General features: G+C 30.4%; 1 protein-coding gene across 2 annotated transcripts in view; it reads left to right on the top strand.

Annotated features, from left to right (window-relative positions):
• LOC106684306 (death-associated protein kinase 1) overlaps positions 1–19,913 on the top strand; it is a 57,537-nt gene that overhangs the window by 9,726 nt on the left and 27,898 nt on the right. Inside the window, exons 6-10 of one of the 2 annotated variants that reach the window (XM_014426299.3) lie at positions 1,164–1,215; positions 2,161–2,277; positions 15,570–15,767; positions 16,052–16,249; positions 16,335–16,489. In XM_014426299.3, the coding sequence (XP_014281785.1) occupies positions 1,164–1,215; positions 2,161–2,277; positions 15,570–15,767; positions 16,052–16,249; positions 16,335–16,489 (720 nt within the window). Of the gene's footprint in view, positions 1–1,163; positions 1,216–1,771; positions 2,077–2,160; positions 2,278–15,569; positions 15,768–16,051; positions 16,250–16,334; positions 16,490–19,913 lie in introns of those variants that run through there. The other variant, XM_014426300.3, reaches the window with a different exon arrangement.

Here is a 19,913-nt window from a genome sequence, read left to right as displayed (position 1 = left end):
TTCCTCTTAATTGTAATAAATTTACTCCCCAATTTGATATTTATGGTGATGTAATTTTTAAAAATAAGTATGTTTTCCTCTTAATTGTAATAAATATTATGTTTTATCTGATTGAGGTATTTAAGATAATTTTATTTTAATAGGGGAACCAATATTAAAGTAACACTGTTAAATTAAATTATAAAATGTACTGCCCAATTTGATATTTATGGTAGTATAATTTTGTTCTCCTAATTGTAATAACTATTTTGTTTTTTTTAATTGAGATATTTAAGATTATTTTGATTTAAGGTAATAAACCATTGATGAAGTAACAGTTAGAAAAAATTATAAAATATAGTGATATTTATGTTTATACTATTTTTTCTCTTAATTGTAATTATTATTATGTTTTATCTAATTGAGGTATTTAAGATTATTTAAATTTAAGTAACAGAACCATTGCTGAAGTAACACTGATAAATAGAATTATAAAATATATAGCCCAATTTGATATTTATGGTTATATAATTTTTAAAAATTTAATTATAAAAAAAATAAGTATTATGTTTTTTGTAGTTGGGATATTTAAGAATATTAAGATTTAAGGTAATAAAACATTATTGAAGGCTTATTTTAAATACTGTTAAATAAAATTATAAAATTTACTCCCCAATTTGATATTTATGGTGATGTTATTTTTAAAAATAAGTATGTTTTCCTCTTAATTCGTGTAATAAACATGATGTTTTCTATTATTTAGGTATTTAGGATAATTTTAATTTAAGGTAGGGAACCATTATTGAAGGAAGACTGTTGAATAAAATTTACTCCTTTATTTGTATCTATATCTTTATTTGTAATAAATATTATGTTTTGTTTATTTAAAGTAATTTAAATTTAAGTTAAGGAACCATTATTGAAGGGACACTGCTAAATAAAATTATAAAATTTACTTTCCAATTTGACATTTATTTTAATATACATTTTTTTTCTTAATTTAAATGAATATTATGTTTTCTATAATTGTTATATTAGTCATTTTACTCCAACAAATTTAAAAAAAAAATTACTGAATTATCATTATATGCAAATATTTTTTTGGTTTGAGTGCAGGTAAATTTAAAATGTAAAACATATATTAGAACATAATTATTCATTATTATTATTTTTTTTTTTTTTAGGAAAAGGGATTCTGTTTTTGAAAGTCTGAGGCATCCTTGGTTACATCAAAAAGTAATTATTATTTGCATTTACTGTTTTTTTTTTATAAATTATTTAAAATATAAATATAGTAATTAAGTAAGAATAATTTGAAATCAATATTGTTGATATATTGTGTTGAGAGCTATATTGCATGACTTGAGAACATAGGAATTCCATTTATTGATCCGGGTAGAACCTCCACCTACAGCACCTTATCACAACTTTACTTACTGACTTAACTTATTAAGAGTACTTTGCACTTAATTAGTGTGATTAAATGGATTTGTTTTTTCTATTAAAATTTTATCAGTCTAACATAAAAAAATGTCGCATTATTCCAGTTTTGATATAGTTTGATTGATAATGTATTGGTATTAAAAAAAATATTATAATGAGGCCTTAAATTTGTGATATTTTAACATTTAAATTGTTTTAAAAATAAATAATACAAAATGGAACAAAATCCAGTTTCTTTAGATATGATAGTAAGTATTTTGAATTTTAATATATTTTATTTGATTAATAATTTATATCAGTATAGATATATACCATTATTTTAAATTAACACATGAATGATTTTTTTTTTTTTTTAAATAGTTTTATTTTTTGTGTGTTCTATATGTTTAGGTTATGAATTTTGTGACAAATGTTATTTGATTACTGTTTTATTTATTTACTACACGAGTGAGTGATAGTAATTTTTGTGTTATCTTCCATGCTATTGAACTAAATGAAAGATACTGACTATCTTTTTTGGTTTACTTAAGACCTGGGAAGTATTATCTTAGTTAGTTGTCCTTTGTGTGTGAAACGATGTACAAAGATTTGTACCAGTTGGAAAGATACTTAATGAAACTTCAGTTTAAACTTCCGGAACCTCATAAGCATTGGGTGCTTGTCCGATAGATTTTTTAATTTTTATTCCATCTTTATAGTTTCAAAAAAAAAAAAAAGTGTTTTCTTTTTAAATTTCAGGTTACGGAAATAGTGACTCCTCCAGTAACTTTGCTTAGTGCCATAAAAGAAGGCGACATGAACACGTTCGAAGACATGCTCAACTCTGGACACGTTGACGTCGATCAAACCAACAAGGTTTGTTTGAAACTTTTGTTATAATAAAATGTTTTTGAATTTAGAGTTTTAAATTTATTTAAATTCTTTGGGTTGGCTTAAAAAAAATAAAAAAATTGAAAAAAGAATAAATACTATGAAAAATTAATGAATTACACTATTAACATAATCCTGAAATCAGATTCAAATTTGGTTTATGTAACAATGAGTGTTAGTATTTTGGTCTGGATCATTATTTATTTAAGTATAACATTTAACAAAAAAGGTGAAATATTATTATTTTTGACATTAACATTTTCGACTGGCATAAATGATACAATTTATTGAAATTACAATATAAAATTACATAATACAATATTAAATTTACAATTTATATTTAACATCATTTGTTCTCATTGTGAATAAGTTTATTTTTTAAATGATTGAAAGTATAAATTTTTTTATTATGTTGAAATATACTTTATATAGTGAGAATCTTCCTTTTCACATCAATAAAGTACAGTATATTAAAACTTAAAATTTCTTGAGGGGTTAAAGCATTTAATTCTTGACAATTTCTATTTTCACTTTCCTTTACTTAATTAATGATTCCATAAAGGTTGTTTTAGATCCGTTGAAAAAATGAATGTCTTATATTTTTGGTTAAAACCTCTTCAAAATTTTTATTTGATTTGATCTGCTATTTTACCTGTGCACAATTTAAGCTCCAAGCAGTTTGATAGGTTCAGTTCCAAATTACTTTTGAAGATAACATACTTTATCAAGTTTTCAATTCGTGATACAATTTTTTGTCTTTGTCCATTATTTTATAAGTAGAAAGTCAGAGAATAGTGCAGTGTACAGTATATAGTAAGGGTAACGTGACTGATAGCCTTGAAAACCACAAAGGCCTGAGATAGACTGATTACCTTGTATGTCTATTTTTCGATTTGGTCCTTGAAAGAACTTTAAAAAAGGTCTGGAACAATATTCAACAGATTGCGGGTTGGAGAAATAATATTCGACAGATCTATAATAATTTGCCTTAGTAGAAGATATAGATACTATTTGGAAGGCTCTCTGCAGGTTTAAAAATTGTCTTATTCTGCCTTCAGATTAGAGCAGCGGTCGGGAAGGGAATGAGGAAAAGACAAAACATATGAATGGATGGGCACATGCCATTACTATTTGTGTTTGAACGTTACCCGTTTGAAAGGATGAATGAGGATAATTATCTAATAATTATAATATTAATTATTTTTGCAAATAAATGTTATTTTGGGATTCATAAATATTTAAAGCTTTAAAGCTTTAAAGGTACGAGACAATTGCGTATTTCCAAGATAAGAGAAATGCTTTATTCCCGACCTATTTGATTTTGTTCCACCTTATCTTAGGTAGAAAAGGGTGTGATTTTTAATCCAAAATATGCATATTTTTTTTTTTTTTTCATTCTGACATGGAGAATGACGGAAAATAGATTTGAAAATTTTTTAATTAAATTTGAAATCTAAAACCTTTGATTTTGAAGATTTAAAAAAAGTTAGATTGAGCGACAGTACATAAAAAAGTCTTGAATACAAAGTTTTTTTTTTTTTGTTTTTAAATTTATCCAATGGTTCGATTGAAAACAGAAATTTTAGATATCTAAGTAATGTTTTGGTGATAGTTTCATTTAAAAATGTGATCTATTTATCAAAACTTTCATTAATTATTTCACCATAACTTAAAATAGACCTGGCTGTGTTCGTAACTGATTTGGAGCTGGTAATTTTTTATTAAAAAAGTCCATATCTTTGAAAGCATTTTTAATGCATCTCCTGCTTTCTTTTATTGAAACACCTTTCGTATTACATACAGGATGAAACCATCTGACAGAAATAATGTCTATCTCATTGATTCAGGTACTCATTTCTTTCTGTTTATAGATATCTTGATAAGTTTTATAATTTCTCAATTCTACTGTTTTTGGAGTTCTCCTTGGTGTTTAATACAAATATATATATTTGAGGAGATGGTAGGGGGTACAGTGAGCAAATAAACAAAAACTTATTTATTTGTGCTGACGTTTCGACTTGAATTTTTAATATTGCATAATTATTATTCTTTTCCCTCAAATTAAGTAAAAGAAATTCCTAGCTATTCGACTTTAAAACTTTGCAAAATATTGCGCACTTTCTTATTTTTTTTCCTTAAAAGAAAATGTATAATTAACATTAATTACTGATGATTTTAGTCACTTCTTTGTATAGTTTTTGGGGAAAGAACTATATTTAATGAAATTTTGCAGATTTATCAAGAGCAGAAATTATGTGTTTATCTTACACGTTTATTTACCATCAAATTTATCACCAGTGAGTTTTTGTTTGTTTTTTGTGTTTTATGCTACTGTAATGTGTTTGTATTTATTGACTGTTGTATTTAACTGCCTCTAATATTACTTAGCTTGATTTAAAAAAAAAACAAAAAAAAAAAAAATCTAATTTTCAGTTAAAAAACAAAAATAAGTACTAGTTTCTATACATGTTTATTATTCACTAGATTTGTGTCTGTGCATGTTTTTATTTATTGATTTTGGTTAAATATATCTATAAAATTTTTCATTTATTCGACAAAATTGTCATATGCCATTTCACTATAAAAGATTTTAAAAAACTTAAATTTGAAGTTAAACTTCTTTACTGACAAAGTAATAAAAAAAATCCATAGTATAAAAAGTGTAATTGTAGAGGTTCTATAAGGTTGTAGAGGTTCTATAAGGTTGTAGAGATAGCGAAATTTGTTCAGCTGATAAGGCTTCATTGGTCCGACTATGTGGCTTGATTAGTGACATTGAAATATCAAAAAAAAGGTCTTAACAAAAGAGCTTGAAAAGTTAGAAAACCTAAAGTGCGAGTGGTAGTTAGACAGTTATAACCGTACATTTTGATTTATCTTTAGTTATATATTCATTGTTTGTACTTGCCCATGCTCAGCGGAGAAGGGGCAAATAAAGAGTAAAAACAAATATAATTGCAAAAGGGAAAAAAGAAAAAAAAAAAACAATAGCGAATAAATTGCTCCTTAGACACCACGTTGGGGACGTGACAGTCGTGCGGGTTGGGACGCAGGTCCCAGTGCACTCGGTTCGGAACGTTTTGGGTTTGATTCCCACCTGGGGAAGTTAAACATTCATTTTTCAGTGGTCCCGATGAATGAATCTTGACACTCCCATCTTGGTTAGTACGCAGCGACAACCTAAGTAGCCGTCAGGGGTTGGCAAAAAGGACCACTAGGCCCACTTGCCGGACTTGTTCCCCCACCAAATACCAGTACCAGTACGCGCCATGTTGTTTTTTTTTTCTTGGAAATAACAAAAACCCTGAAACGATGTCTTCAATATGCCCACAATAACTAAAATATGCCCCTATATTAACAATTATCGAATTATGATGGCGAATACCTTTACTTGTAGATAACAGAAAACCTAGGGGTGATACCTACCCACCCACCTGTGGAATTATTGTAATATTCTGTGAACAACATACAAAAAAAAAAGTAAATTAACAAGTTAAAAGCAGTGTATATACATAAGAAAGAACAACTGAACTATATGTATAACAGTTTAATAATAAGAAGAAATATATGTACACAGAATGAAAAATAAAGAATTCTTATCAACTAAAAAAACAAACAAAACTTACAGCTTGACTTAACCGTAACTTAAATGCCCTAGCTTAACCTTATTAACTAAATTTACATTATTATACAAAAGAGGAAATTAAATAAAGTTTATTTCAAATCCCCCATAGTCTTTGGGTGTATTTCTGGCAGAACACAAGGTTGTCCGATATCTCCTTTTTGGCCACCTTCTCACCTTCCCCAGAAGAATGAAGATGACCTCTGCCACCACTCTCCTATCAAGGATGGGCCGAAGAAACATTATCACGGACTGCACTATATTCACACTTCTAATGTTAATGGTCGCCCATTGAAGTAAGACACCATAATTTAGCAAAACAAAACAGTAATGATAAAATATCTTATAAGGTGATATTTCGATACAAACAGTCAAGGCACTGGGCCTGATAAACTGTCACCACTTCATATTGAACAAACATAACGTGTTCAAAAAACCAGTCACCTTCACAGAACCATGCCCTGTTGTCTACGTAGATATCACCAGTGTTTTTATTTCACCATGACGACCGTAACATCGTATCTTGGCAGATTCATGAGCATTACTCAACATCTGAAACCTACAGGGCTGGGTCCATTTGCATCAGCTTTTAGAGAAGGCTTAGACTCGATAAAAGTGTTGTACCATTTATAGATATATACATTTATTTATTTATTTTTTTCTCTTAAGCTAATCTAAGTACTGAAGTAAATAAATACTAAAGTAGAATTAAGGGTCTAACATATGAGGAACGATGACATTAAAAAAATTACTGTATTGGACTCCTATTTTAACACCTTGACTGTGAGAGCTCCCCTGGAAAACCACTTAAAAACACAATTTTTTTTTTGTTGCATTTTCGTTTTACTTAATTTAAATAAGCATTATGTAATGTATACAATGTAATATTCAGCCAAATAAAGTTTAAATACCTTTTTTTTTTTCAAATTTGTTTGTCATGCAATTATTATAAAAAAAACCTCTTAATACCACAAACCCTGTTCTGGAAATTGATGAAATGGAGGGGGAAAACTTGACTTTTCCTTAGATTGGATGTGTTTGGTTTGAAAAAATTAAAGATTAAAATAAATCTGTACTGCTACAACCCATGAAAGATCAGGGGTGCAGTACTTTATAAGGAAATGTTGCTAGGTCAATGGTTGTGCAAGGAGGTGGTTTAGTCAGAATCACGTTCGGCTGCCAAATTAAGGGTTCCCACTTCATGAGGCTGTGCAAACCCCCAGGGCTTACTCACAGCTACAGAGAAACAGAAAATAATTATCTGCCACATCCAGATTTGAACCTGAGTCTTTGGAGTTAGTAGCACAATGCCATGCCATTGAGCTACCCAGTTCCACATTGATGAGGATTACATAAATAAGTGTCAAAAGTAAGTTTCATTTATCATATGAGAGAAAGTATAAAATTCTTTGTTCAGAGGTGTGCTTAAGTAATAGATCATCGTAACCAATCTATTATGTTTTGGAGGGTAAACTTATGGCTATGTCCTAATTAGAGAAGATGGTGATGGTTGTTTATTTGGACTATGAAAAACCAAATATATGGAATATTGCTGAGTGTCCTTATTGAACTTTAAATGTTCAATCATAGTACAAGAGCTGGGGAAAAAAAAAGGCAGTTATCTCACCCCAATTTTTGATTACTTTAATGAAAACTATGTATAATTACTAGTCGAAATTAATGAGTCTCCATGTATAGGTAGAGGGAATAAAAAATGGCGGCTGTTTCAAAATCTTAAAAAAACTTTAATTTTTCATTCGGAGCTCTATATCTTAAAAACTATCAACAACACTAGAAAATCTAAGGGAACATTATTTAAGAAGAGTAAATTTTCTGAAATATTAGCCCTAAAAGAGCTATTTACATCCAATAGTTCTCGATATATAGCTTTTTAAAAAGCAAAATCTCTTAAAAATCTACTGAAAGAGAAAATCTACTAGTTAGTTAACTTATTTTGAGAAATCCTTATCTCAGGAACTATGTGACCTACAGATATCTATTAGCACTCAAATTAAAGCTAGTTTAATGGACTATAAAGAAGTTTATGACCTTTACCTTTATAGGGATATTAGTTTTCATGATATTTGCTAAAATAAATTGATTTATAGTAGTTTGTACAATAAGTTTGATTTATGAAAAACTTCATTTCAGAAACCATTGGACGTACAGATGTCTGCCAGAGCTCAAATTAAAGCTAGTTAAATTTACTACATAATAGTTAATAATGTTTATCTTTGTAGGAGTAGTAGTTTTTATGATATTTGACAAAATAAACTCACAAAATGTTAATTTATAGCTGTTCGTATAAAATGTTGGATTAGGAAATTTAACTTACTATAAAGTAGTTTATGACACTTATCTTCGTAGGGGTAGTAGTTTTTATGATATTCACATATGAATATAAATTTGGCAAATGAAAATTTGTCCGAACAACTATAAATCAATTTATTTCAGCGAATTTCATGTAAACTTTTACTCCTACGAAGATAAACTACTTTATAGCTGATTAAAATAGCTTTAATTTGAGTGCTTATAGACATCTGTACGTCAAATGGTTTTTGAGATATAGATTTTTCAAAATAAATTCACTAACTGCTGATCTTTCAGTACTTCCTATACAACATTTTTATGAAATGCTATATCTCGAAAACTATTTAACGTAAATAACTCTATTATGGTAAATATATAACTAGTAAATATGTATTAAACACTTCACTGGATCTGGATATTTGTTCATTTAACACGTGTAAATAGGAACTACACCATATTACCATCAAATCAGAATTTACAATACTATCATTCTTTCTATAGCTCTTTACAGATAAGAAAATGAGCCATCTATTTTAAGAGAAAAACATATAATGCAAAAGTAGCATTCTGTAAAATGAGGTGAGATTGTGCCATACAGGGGGAGAATATACCATGACAGAATTCAACTATTCAGTAATCCTAAGTGAATTTTTATTAAAGCTATCGATTTTTCCATTTACCTTAGAGCAACAGCATGTTGATACATATCAACAACTCTTATTAAGCTCCTGTAAGTCTTAATGACTCTTGCAATTACGTTAAACAGTTCAACTGCCAGATTTTTCCCAAGTAAAGACATCCACTTTATGAGGCTGGAAAGTGGCCCCAGAGGGCTCCTGAACCCACAGGATTGACTCGCTGAGTAACAGAATAAATAATTACCTTCTACAGCCGGATTTGAACCTAGGTCCTTTGAGATGGTAGCACAGCAAAGATGGTAGCACAGCATCTTGCTTGCTGAACCACTTCACTCCTGGCTGTTTAGGAAGAAATATCTAATATCTGAGTAAAACATTAAATTCTAAAAAAGATTTTCTAGTTTTTAATTTTTTCATTAAAAATCAAAGCTCAACTTACAATACCAAGAATTCAATCATTATTTTGGTTTTATATAAATATTATTCAAGCTTAAACACTTAATTATATTCCTGTGACTGTCAAATTGTAATTTTCTACGTCATACAAATTTTGGTTCGCCCGCGCCAAACTAGAACAAGTGGCTGAGACAAGAACAAAAACAATGTTTTCAACACATGTATTTATTCTATTTGTGGACATTTCGGGAATACTGTATCCCCCTCTTCTATTTTCTATTTTGAATATTGATTGTTGCTTGCAGTTAATAATAGCCCTTTAATTGCATCCCAAACTCTCCAATCCCATATCACAGCCCTCGAAGAATAGTTTCGTAATTGGAGGATTATAGTAAATCCCAACAAATCCCATCAAATCACCTTTACCCTTCATCTTAAACCTACCGACTGCCCTGAAGTTTCCTTTAATAGTGTTACTCTTACCGCTGTCGAACATATCTGCTAACTTGGACTATATCTGGACAAACAACTAACCTGGAATCCTCACACAAGACTGAAAAAACAGGAAATTGCATGTCGATTTTGACTATTACAGCACTTACTGGACAAAAGGTCTAAACTTCCAATTCATTACAAAAGACTGATCTACATGACTGTAATGAGACCAATCTGGACATACAGAGTTGTGCTTTGGGGTTCCACTAAACCTTCGAATTCCTCTCATATCCATTCCTTACAATCCAAAATCCTTTGTAAAATTCTCAATGCTCCTTACTTTGCCACAAATAAAATCACATAAACCTTAATGTTCAATATGTAACCGATCTAGTCTGAACCAGATATCATTCTTTCCATTGTAAACTCCCTAACCATCCAAATCCACTAGTTTCTAACCTTTCTTCCTCTTTCATTCCTGACATTTTCTGAGGTGCCTGAAAAGAAGGTGTAAATGATACCTGCTAATTTAAAACGTCATTAGAGTGCTACCAATGGGTAGTTTCTCTACATACATGTATCACTCCATTTGGATCTTACATTAAATTTACTTAATGTGTTTGTATGTAAATACAGTTGTAAATAGCTATTCATTGTAGATATTAATTGTTATTTTCATGGCATTATTTGTTTGATTTTTTTCATGAATCACTGACAAATTTATACAATGATTTCATAGTTAAAACTCAAAAATTGCAATTTCGTGCTGAAAATTTTCAAAATGTGCAAATTCGTGCTATTACTCCAAAACTTGCTGTATAAAACTAATATCAATAGAACGTCCTTTTCATGATTCAATTTTCTCTTGATATAACTTGGAATAACTGAATATGTGGCAGAAATGGGCAAAAGTTAGCTATAGTTGAAACTAATCGCCATGGATACGACCGTTATTCATGAATGAACCATTGATAAATAAATATCGTTTCCATGGCAATATTAACTATTACTTTCAACTATAGCTAAGTTTTGCCCAACTCTGATATGTGGCGTCATTAATTAAATATACAAGATGATCAACCGATTTCTCAATATTAGAAACTAGCTGCTACTTTAAATCTGCATCCAAAAACAATGATCTCAAAACTTTTCAGATATGCTATTTTAATTTTTAACCGATGATATATTCTGTGGTTTTCCATTTTCCTCAGGAGATGTCTTTCATATATAATGCAATATATTATTTTTGAGTTCTCTAAGGAATGTTTTGTCAGAAAATTTAGTGGATTAGTTTAGACAATAAGGAACATTAAGTCAGTTTTTGAAGATGAGTGAAATGTTTTAAGTATTTAAATTAGCTAAAAGTAGCCTTTTGGAAAATTTTTCTTTGATTCTAATTGCATTTATGTTTTAATTATTAAAAAAAAATAGGGTAGGTACATCAGAATTAGATATGCCCAGTAATAGGCACTTTGGATTTGAAATAATGATATATAAAAAAAAAAAATGGCCGTTTTATCAAATTCCAGCTTTCAAAGGACTGTAAGGAAAGATATTTTAATACTTAATAATCCCTTTAAAGTATTCTCTAAACTTTTTCAATCTCATTTGATTTCTTAAAAAAAAGCCTCAGTTTAGTTATTTGTTTCGAAGAAGAAACATGATAATATTCTTATTATTAGATATGAAGGGAAAGGTGTTCTTGATCATTGCACTGCGCAGCATTGGTTTAAAAAATTTAGCAGTGGAGATACAACGTTAGAAAGAAAGAAGAACTCTGGATGACCATTAATGGATATTGATGAGGTTATGCAAGAAGCTGTTAAGTCAAATCCATTCACCTGTTCGCCCAAAGTCGAAAGCTACTGTTAGTCGCCATCTAATCTCCATGGTGAAGGTGAAAAGAGCATTAAACTGGCCCCTCACGAACTTACTCCTCACCAATCAGCAATCACTTCTCGTCGAACCAATAAAAGTTTGAAGAACTTCATGGGTTCAAACTCCTGCCTCATCCACCATATAGTCCAGATCTCGCACCATCGGAACACTATTTGTTTTGATTGGCTCATTTTCATGATCGAGCATTTGGCTAGCAGATGACAATGGACTTTACTTTGAGTTTAATTTGTTTTATATTAGAGAAATAATAATACAAATATTTGGTTCAAAAATTGTCATTTTTTTTATACACTCCATTATATATGTAAAAAAAACTTTAGAATAATTAAAAGTTCAAATTTTCTGGCATTTTAAAGCTTAAAGCCCTTAAAATAATTTAATTAATGATGCGTTAGTTGTTTACTATGAATATTATATTAGAAGATGGTTGGGGGTGCGTTCAGTGGAGAACACAAATAAGTAAAACTTAATTTATTTGTGCCTACATTTCAGCCAGAATTTCAGGCCCATATATATGAAGATAACAGATATAATAGATGTAGGTAGTTTTGGAAGAAAATATACAGTGTGAGTTTATTAAGAAGATAAAAGCAGTATGAGAATGTAATAATGTTGAAATTATGAAATAGGGAAGAAAAATTACCTGCGTAAATCCAGTAAGTAAATGCAGGTACAAAATGAAAATAATTTAAAATTAAGTTATGAAAAGAAATGAAAGAAAATGTATATGTAATTAATTAAATAAATATATAAGTAAAATAACAGAATATATTTAACCTTAAGCTTATGGTTAAATATATCTCTGTACAGATTCTATAATGCTGAGGATGAAACGGTATACCTCATCTTCTGTTGGTGTGACTAATTTGCAGTTTTGAGGTTCGCACTGTTTATTGTGGATAGCATCATGGACCCCAAGCACTGTGAATTGATCAATCCCTTAAGTATAATTAGATTCATAGAATGTACACATCTCAAGTTTTGATAAGCTTGTTATAATGTTGTATAACTTTCTTCTTCTTTTACTAGCACAACAGGCCCATAAAGCTGCGCCTGGCCACCAACTATCTTTCTCTATATTCTGTAAGGGTAACTGGGATCCTCAGTTGTCGCAGATCCCGCCTCACAGCATCCCTCCATCGGCTCTTCGTCCTACCACGTTGCCGCACACCATCCGGAACATAACTGTATAGTTTATGAGCCACTCTTTCCTCGCTCAGCCTCATTATGTTGCCAAGTCATTTAAGCCTCTGTATCCTTATATACGAGGAGATGCTACATTCCTTACACAGCCCAAAAATTTCACCATTTTTCCTTCTTTGCCAATTACAATTCTCGCATACAGGCCCTAAGATTCTCCTCATAACTACTCTTTCAAACCTGTCTAGCTTCTTCCAATGCGTACCTGTATTATCTGCTATTTTCTTTTTATTCTGTATTTCTTTTATTCATTATAGTATTTATCTTGTTTTTTAGCCCCGATGAAGGTCTGAAATTCTGTCTGACTACACCCCCAATCATCTTCTCTTCATATAATATCCACAGTCAACAGCCAACTCATCATTAAAAAAAAAAAAAGGATTTGAAACAATTAGAAGTTTGAATTTTGTGTCTTTTCAAAGGTTCATTTTTGACTTTTAAAATGACAGAAAATTTAAATAATTTAATGATTTCAAGATCTTGTTTATATATTTTAAATCTCAAGTGCCTACTGAGCAAACATACGTACTTCGGGTGTAGCTGCCCTGATTAAATAGTATTACTTAGATCTAGAATGTAGAATTGATTTTTAGTTAGTTCAATTTTTTTTATCCTCTTAAGATATTATTGGAAGATTCCAAAATAAAGTTTCAAGTTTCTCAAATATGAGTATACAACTAACCAGGCATGTTTTGCCAAATCATGCATCCTCCTGACAGAAAAAGATAAGAAAAGATAAATGAAGACCTGGTATAGCACATCTCATATTAACAGTCTAAAAACAATAAATATAAGTTGAAGGATTCCATTTAAAAAGATTTTACTACAACGTATATAAAAACCATTTTTTAGCATAAAAATCTTCTTTCTAACCTGATCTGTAAGGTGCTAACAATAAATCAGCCCTTAATCATTAATTGGTAACCGGTAAAAAAACTATTTAATGGTCTCCTGCAAAAAAACAAAATAAACTATTTAATGGTAACCTGAAAAAAAAAAATTAATGGTAACCTAAAAAAAACAATTAATGGTAACCTAAAAAAAACAAAAACTATTTAACGGTAACCTAAAAAAAACAAAAACTATTAAGTAACCTAGTTTACTATTTTGGACCTTTATTGACCACCTCTGAGACTATTCTCCTACAATCTTCTTCATGTGGTCAACTATCTTTTTCCAATTATTTATGTTACAATAACGTATCTCCTTGCTTATTCCAAAATTTAGATTCTAATGGTACAATAATTCTGTCTCGTTTGTTAAAATTTACAATATTCAAAGTAACAAGAGTCTATCTATTGTCTCCATTCTGATAGAACTCTGAATGGCCCTGAAATTATTAATGATTTCTTAATAAAAGAAATTAAAAATGAGGAAACCTGAACCAGATATCAATCCTTCCATTACAAACTCCCAAACCCATTAGTTTCTAATCTTGCTTCCTCTTTTGTTCCGGACAATCCTCCGAGGCGTTTGAAAAGAAGATGGCCTTGAGACCTTAAAATATAAAAATGCTTTTAGAGTGCTACCATTGGATAGTTTCTCTACATGCTTGTACCATACCATTATGATTTCCTCAAACTTGATGTATTTATGTACAGTTGTAAATATCAATAAATAAATTTTTAAAAAAATAAATAAATAAGGAAGATAATTTTTCAACACCTAACTGAGTAGTATTTAAAATCTTCCAGTTATTGATCCTAAATTATAATTAAAATTTTATTTTCAGTTACCTATCTATAAAATATATAGTGAGGGGAAGATATTGCGATATTTGAAAAATTTCAAATCTGAGTTCATAACCGAAATGCACAGTTATAGGTACCCGAGTCCAAATAACCAAGTCTCTCAAAATGGTCTGTGTCCTTGTATGTGAACCTAGCTTAAAAACAAAAAGTTATTTATTTAAGCTAGGTATAGGTACAGGTCTTGGGCGACGGTAGCAGAGTGGTAATGCACCTGTCTACCAACCCCAAGGTTGTGAGTTCCAGTCCCCGGCCCTACACGGGATTTTTTCAAGCATATCATTATACAAAACCCCTCCCCCCCTCACAGCCTCCCCCGGGCATTTATGAGACCCGTTACCCTATGGGTGGCACTCACAAAAATAGGCGTGGGAGTGACAAACCCACCCTATGAAAACCACGCCAAGAAATATGCGATGTATTTCCGTAGTACATCGCACGAGGCCTTGGACCTCCACAGTCGTGCCTATAAAAAAAAAAAAAAAGGTATATGCCTAGGATGTAGAGTAAATTTTTCTCAAAAATAAATCTACCAAAAGTGCCACATTACATAGTTGATTTTACATTTTCTCAAAAACAGTTGTAACAATTTTGATCGAACTTGTCTTATCAATGTAAAATTAAGTGAACTTTAATATCACCCAGGTATTAACATCAGTGAAATAGTCTGATAGGGCTTAAATCCTGATTTTTTTAAAACCTTCCTCTAAAGCAGTGGCTACCAATCCATGGATCCGATTATACAGACCTACACCCTAAAATTGAACTATGTGTAGCCCACCCCATGCCGACTTGGAGCAAAGGAAATATTTAAAAATTAGGTTGCTTGAAAGTGCCTTTGTGTCAGTTTTTTTGTGCATTTGCCTGTTAAAACCTAATTAAGAAAGTTAGATTTTCTATCCTGATGATGCCTGAATTGGTATTAAGTGGTTTAATAAGGTTTTATTTTGGAATCATTTTGTAATTTTTTATAGTTAATTTTGTTTTCTCTTCATAATAAAATAAAAATTTTTTGAATTTTTATTTAAGAATGGTGAGACTGGATTGCATCTAGCAGCGGCAGGTGGACAGACCGAAATGGCTCGGCTTTTACTAATGTGTGGTGCAAATACTGGGATCGCTGATATTCAAGGGGACACACCGCTCATTCACGCGGCGAGGCATGCTAGTATCAATATTCTTACGATGCTTATAAAGTCGGGAGCATCTATTTCATCCCAGAATCAGGTAAACAATTATTTTTATTATGATAGTATCAGTTAAAAAAAAGAAACACAAAAAAAAATCTGCATTATGTTCACTTTTTAGTATATTATTAATAGTCTTTGAGCATTTTGGTTATTTTCACCATGCTTGGGTAACTCCATTCACAGTCTTGGGCCAGTTATTGTTGTTACTTACCCTATAACCTTATGTAGAAAGAACATGTTTATTATTTTGAGTTCCTTTTGATTGCACATGTGAATGAGCCTTTTGCTGTTAAAATAATATTAATATATAATTAATTTTAGGAAGGTGATACAGCCCTCCATGTCGCAGCCGCTTGGGGTGAACTGGAAATCGTAAAAGTATTAGTTGAAAACGGTGCTCTTCTTCACATTCCTAATCATATTGGTCAGTTACCTCTCCACGTTGCGATCCATCGAAGGCATTCTAATGTTGCTATGTATTTACTCAACTGTGGGACTGATTATGATTTACATGATTCAGTAAGTCATTTTTAACTTTTTACTGTATTTTAATTATAAAATAATTAAAAGAATTTCAACTTTCATAACGAAAATATACTTTTAGGATGGCAATGCTCCGATTCACTTGGCCGTAAGGGAGGGCATGCTCAGTGTTGTTCAAGCACTCTGTACGTTAGGATGTAATGTTGATACGCCTAACAATCAAGGACTGTGTCCGATTCACATTGCTGCGAGGCAAGGTCATACAGATATAGTAAGGTAAATAAAGACATATTTGGCTTAAAGTTGGGCAATATTTGAAAATACATGACAGAATTGGTGTTTTATTTTTTGTATTTTTGGGGACAGAATTCAAAGTAGAAAAAATATTTTGTATTTTAACAAAGAAAATACAGAAAAATTATTTTCTATTTTAACAAAGAAATTACAAAAAATGTATTTTGTATTACAACAAACAAAATGCAGAAAAAATATTTTGTATTTTAACATAACAAATACAGAAAAAGTATTCTGTATTTTAAGAAAGAAAATATAGAAAAAGTATTTTGTATTTTAACTAGCTAAATACTAAAAAAGTATTTTGTATTTTAAAAAGCTAAATACAGAAAAAGTATTCTGTATTTTAACAAGCTAAATACAGAAAAAGTATTTTGTATATTAAACACTTATTTAAAAAATATTTTGAGTCATAAATTTTGTCCATCTGGCTCGTTAATATTATTCTTATATAGTTAATATAATCTGTAACCATTTTGTTAAGTATTACTTCACATGTAGGATAGAATTATTTTTATTTTATTATTTTTTTTCAACAATAGTAAGAAAAAGTGGTTTTCGGAATTAAGAATCCTACTTGAGAATATCAGATAAATTAATATTTACTGGTATGTTTGTCTAATGTTTGCCCATCTCAAAATATTTCAAAATGTGGGAATGGTAATTTCTGGAATTATTTTATCATATAGTTGGGCTAAGAGTTTTCTTATTATTATTACTTTACATTCTTATCATTATCATGAGAAAAGATTTGTATAAATACAAAATGTCATGAACAACAACAACAATAGTAACAATAATAGAATTGTTCCTATTATTAGCAATCCTGAATACTTCCAAGAGCTGCTTTTATCTTATCTTATTTTTGATATCTTCTTTTGTTTTGATTTTTTCATATTGTTCTATTTTTATATTTGTTCTAAATTTAATATTGTTGTTCTATTTTACCAATTTTTACCATAATTATAACTAAAATATTAGTTAATACGTATAAACTACCTATATGTTTTTATGAATTTTTTTTTTTAATTTATCGTTTTTATTTAATGATATAATGAGGTTTATGAATATTGAAGCTTAGTGTAGTTGTCGAGTGTTACCTTCCAAAATGTTATGGCTCTTTACAAAAGTATTCTTGCATCTGTGCATGCAAACCCACAGAAACTGGGAACTGGGTAGAAACCTGCTACATTTTTGATTAACCACGGTTCTAAGGCGAGTGGGGGTTCAGAAACCGAATTTGTTATGCATTTATTGTAATAATTTAAAAATTATTAAGTTAAAATAAATTGAAATTTTATATTTTTAACTTTAATTCTGATATCTTAAAGATAGCTTGGGTTCAAATTAAAAACTTTAATATTAAATAGATAATAGAATTTTATTTAAATTTTATAATATAATAGACTCTTAATCTCAGGGCAGGTTTCTAGGCAATCAGAAACAGACACTTTTACTATTAACACTTAATTAAATTAATATCTCTTCTACACATGTATTTAAATTTAGGTATAACAAAACTAACCAATTTCATAGACTCTTCTTTTGATGATTTCCTCAATTAATTAACAATGACTGCTGACAATCTCTCAGTAAATAAACACTAACAAAACAAAGTATTGGTCCTCTTACAGTTTTCTAGTTACTTTTCATCCACCGAAGTGTATTGTTAGGCGATCCAAACAAAGAGTCCTTTATTCTTCTTGTGTGACTCTTGCTCGTCTTCCTTTTTCAAACTGTCCACTCTTGCTGGACAGAAATTGATGAGGACCTCCTCATCCTGGAAACATCATTTCCCAATCGCGCCCAAACAACGAATGCTTGGCAAAAACCAAAACCTGTCTCAATGTTGCATGTAAACATCGATTGTCGCACAACTGTTAGGTATTTTTGCAAATGATTTACTTTCTGAATATTATTCTTTAGCACTATTTCTTGACTGCTATTTTTTCTTAAATTTACTGTATTTTCAATTATGATGGGAAGAGTTAAAATAGTTTTTATGATATTTTAATCTGCTCAACATGGCCTTGATTCAACGGACTTTTTTGAAGGATACGTACCGCCATCTTGGTTTTGTTTTGAATCACAAATTTATTATAGACAATGAAAATTGCTTAGCTTGCTTTTTGGTTCAACAAAACAAACGAACAATATTAAAATGATACATAAAATAAAAACATATTAAAAACCCTTTATACATCAAAATATATTATTTACTCAAAAAGAGCATATGACATTTTATTGTATTTAACTTTATTATATTTTTCTATCGGCTCCTAATGGGAACAGACCTACTTTTAACTATGTATTTAAATAAAAAACTAGATGCCACAGCCCCCCCCCCCTGCTATGTTATGCTAGATGTAATTGGTTATGCTTAAACATCAAATATCTTTTCCGAAGGTATCGTGTTTTCCAATTGTATCAGCTATGATCATCTGGTGGTATGCTGGGCGTTTAAACCATAAAATCAAGTCAGGATGACGTTGGATTTATTACTGTTATTTACAAATGAAGTATATTTTTATAAAAGAGAGCTTATGGACAGATATTGATTATGGATTACTATTAATTTATATATGGAATTCAAATTGAAAATACCGGGTTTTACTATTATATAATTACCAGACTTTAATATTATTTAATTACCAGGCTATACTATTATTTAATTTGTTTGCCATTCAAAATTACAATGCAGAACTATTATTATGACTTTCTGGGTTAAGGGGAGCTTCATCAGTTCCTCCTCATCGGCCTGGCTTAGCTGGAGTTGGTCAATGTCTATTGCAGGAGCACTCTTTTTCTTGGTCTTGTCTGCTACCCTGCGACTCTGCTGGTAGATCTCATACTCTAAATAGAGTTTTTCCCTTTTTGATAATTTATTCCCAGTTTTCTCCCCTCTTCCTTTTTTGATTTCCCTCCAGCCTTTCCATTGGCTGATCAGATTTTAGGAAGAGATCTAGCATCAGAGACTTTCTTTAAAGTTTAGGATTCTTTCACCTTTTATGCTACTCTTTATAATCTATGCCGTATTTCTCAGTTGTGAACTCAGGGCTGAAAATTACTTATTCCTTTCTGGGTCCTGGCTGAAGGGTTCTCAAGAAGGCCATACTGCTTTACGTCTGTTATTTGTTTAATGTGGGCCACCTTTGGGTGCCTACTATGAGGCACTTAATAATACTTATCTATAGTCATGGTCCCTTGACTATTTGAGGTGCTATTAGTGATCCCAAAAGGGTATCTACGAGTCGGCAACTGCTATTAATATCTATTACCTATTTTTCCTACAGAGAACCTTCCCTTCCTGCCCTCTCTCTGAAATCCCACGGTAAGAGGCAGGCTTATCTTATGAAATATTTGAAAACCAATTTTGATATAGGGAGATGGTCAGGGTTGCGGTCAA

This window comes from Halyomorpha halys, unplaced genomic scaffold (genome assembly GCF_000696795.3).
Source record: "Halyomorpha halys isolate HHAL.00 unplaced genomic scaffold, Hhal_1.1 Scaffold568.1, whole genome shotgun sequence".
Lineage (NCBI taxonomy): Eukaryota > Metazoa > Arthropoda > Insecta > Hemiptera > Pentatomidae > Halyomorpha > Halyomorpha halys.
The sequence above is the reverse complement of the archived record's forward strand: the minus strand, read 5'-3'. Positions and strand labels throughout refer to the sequence as shown.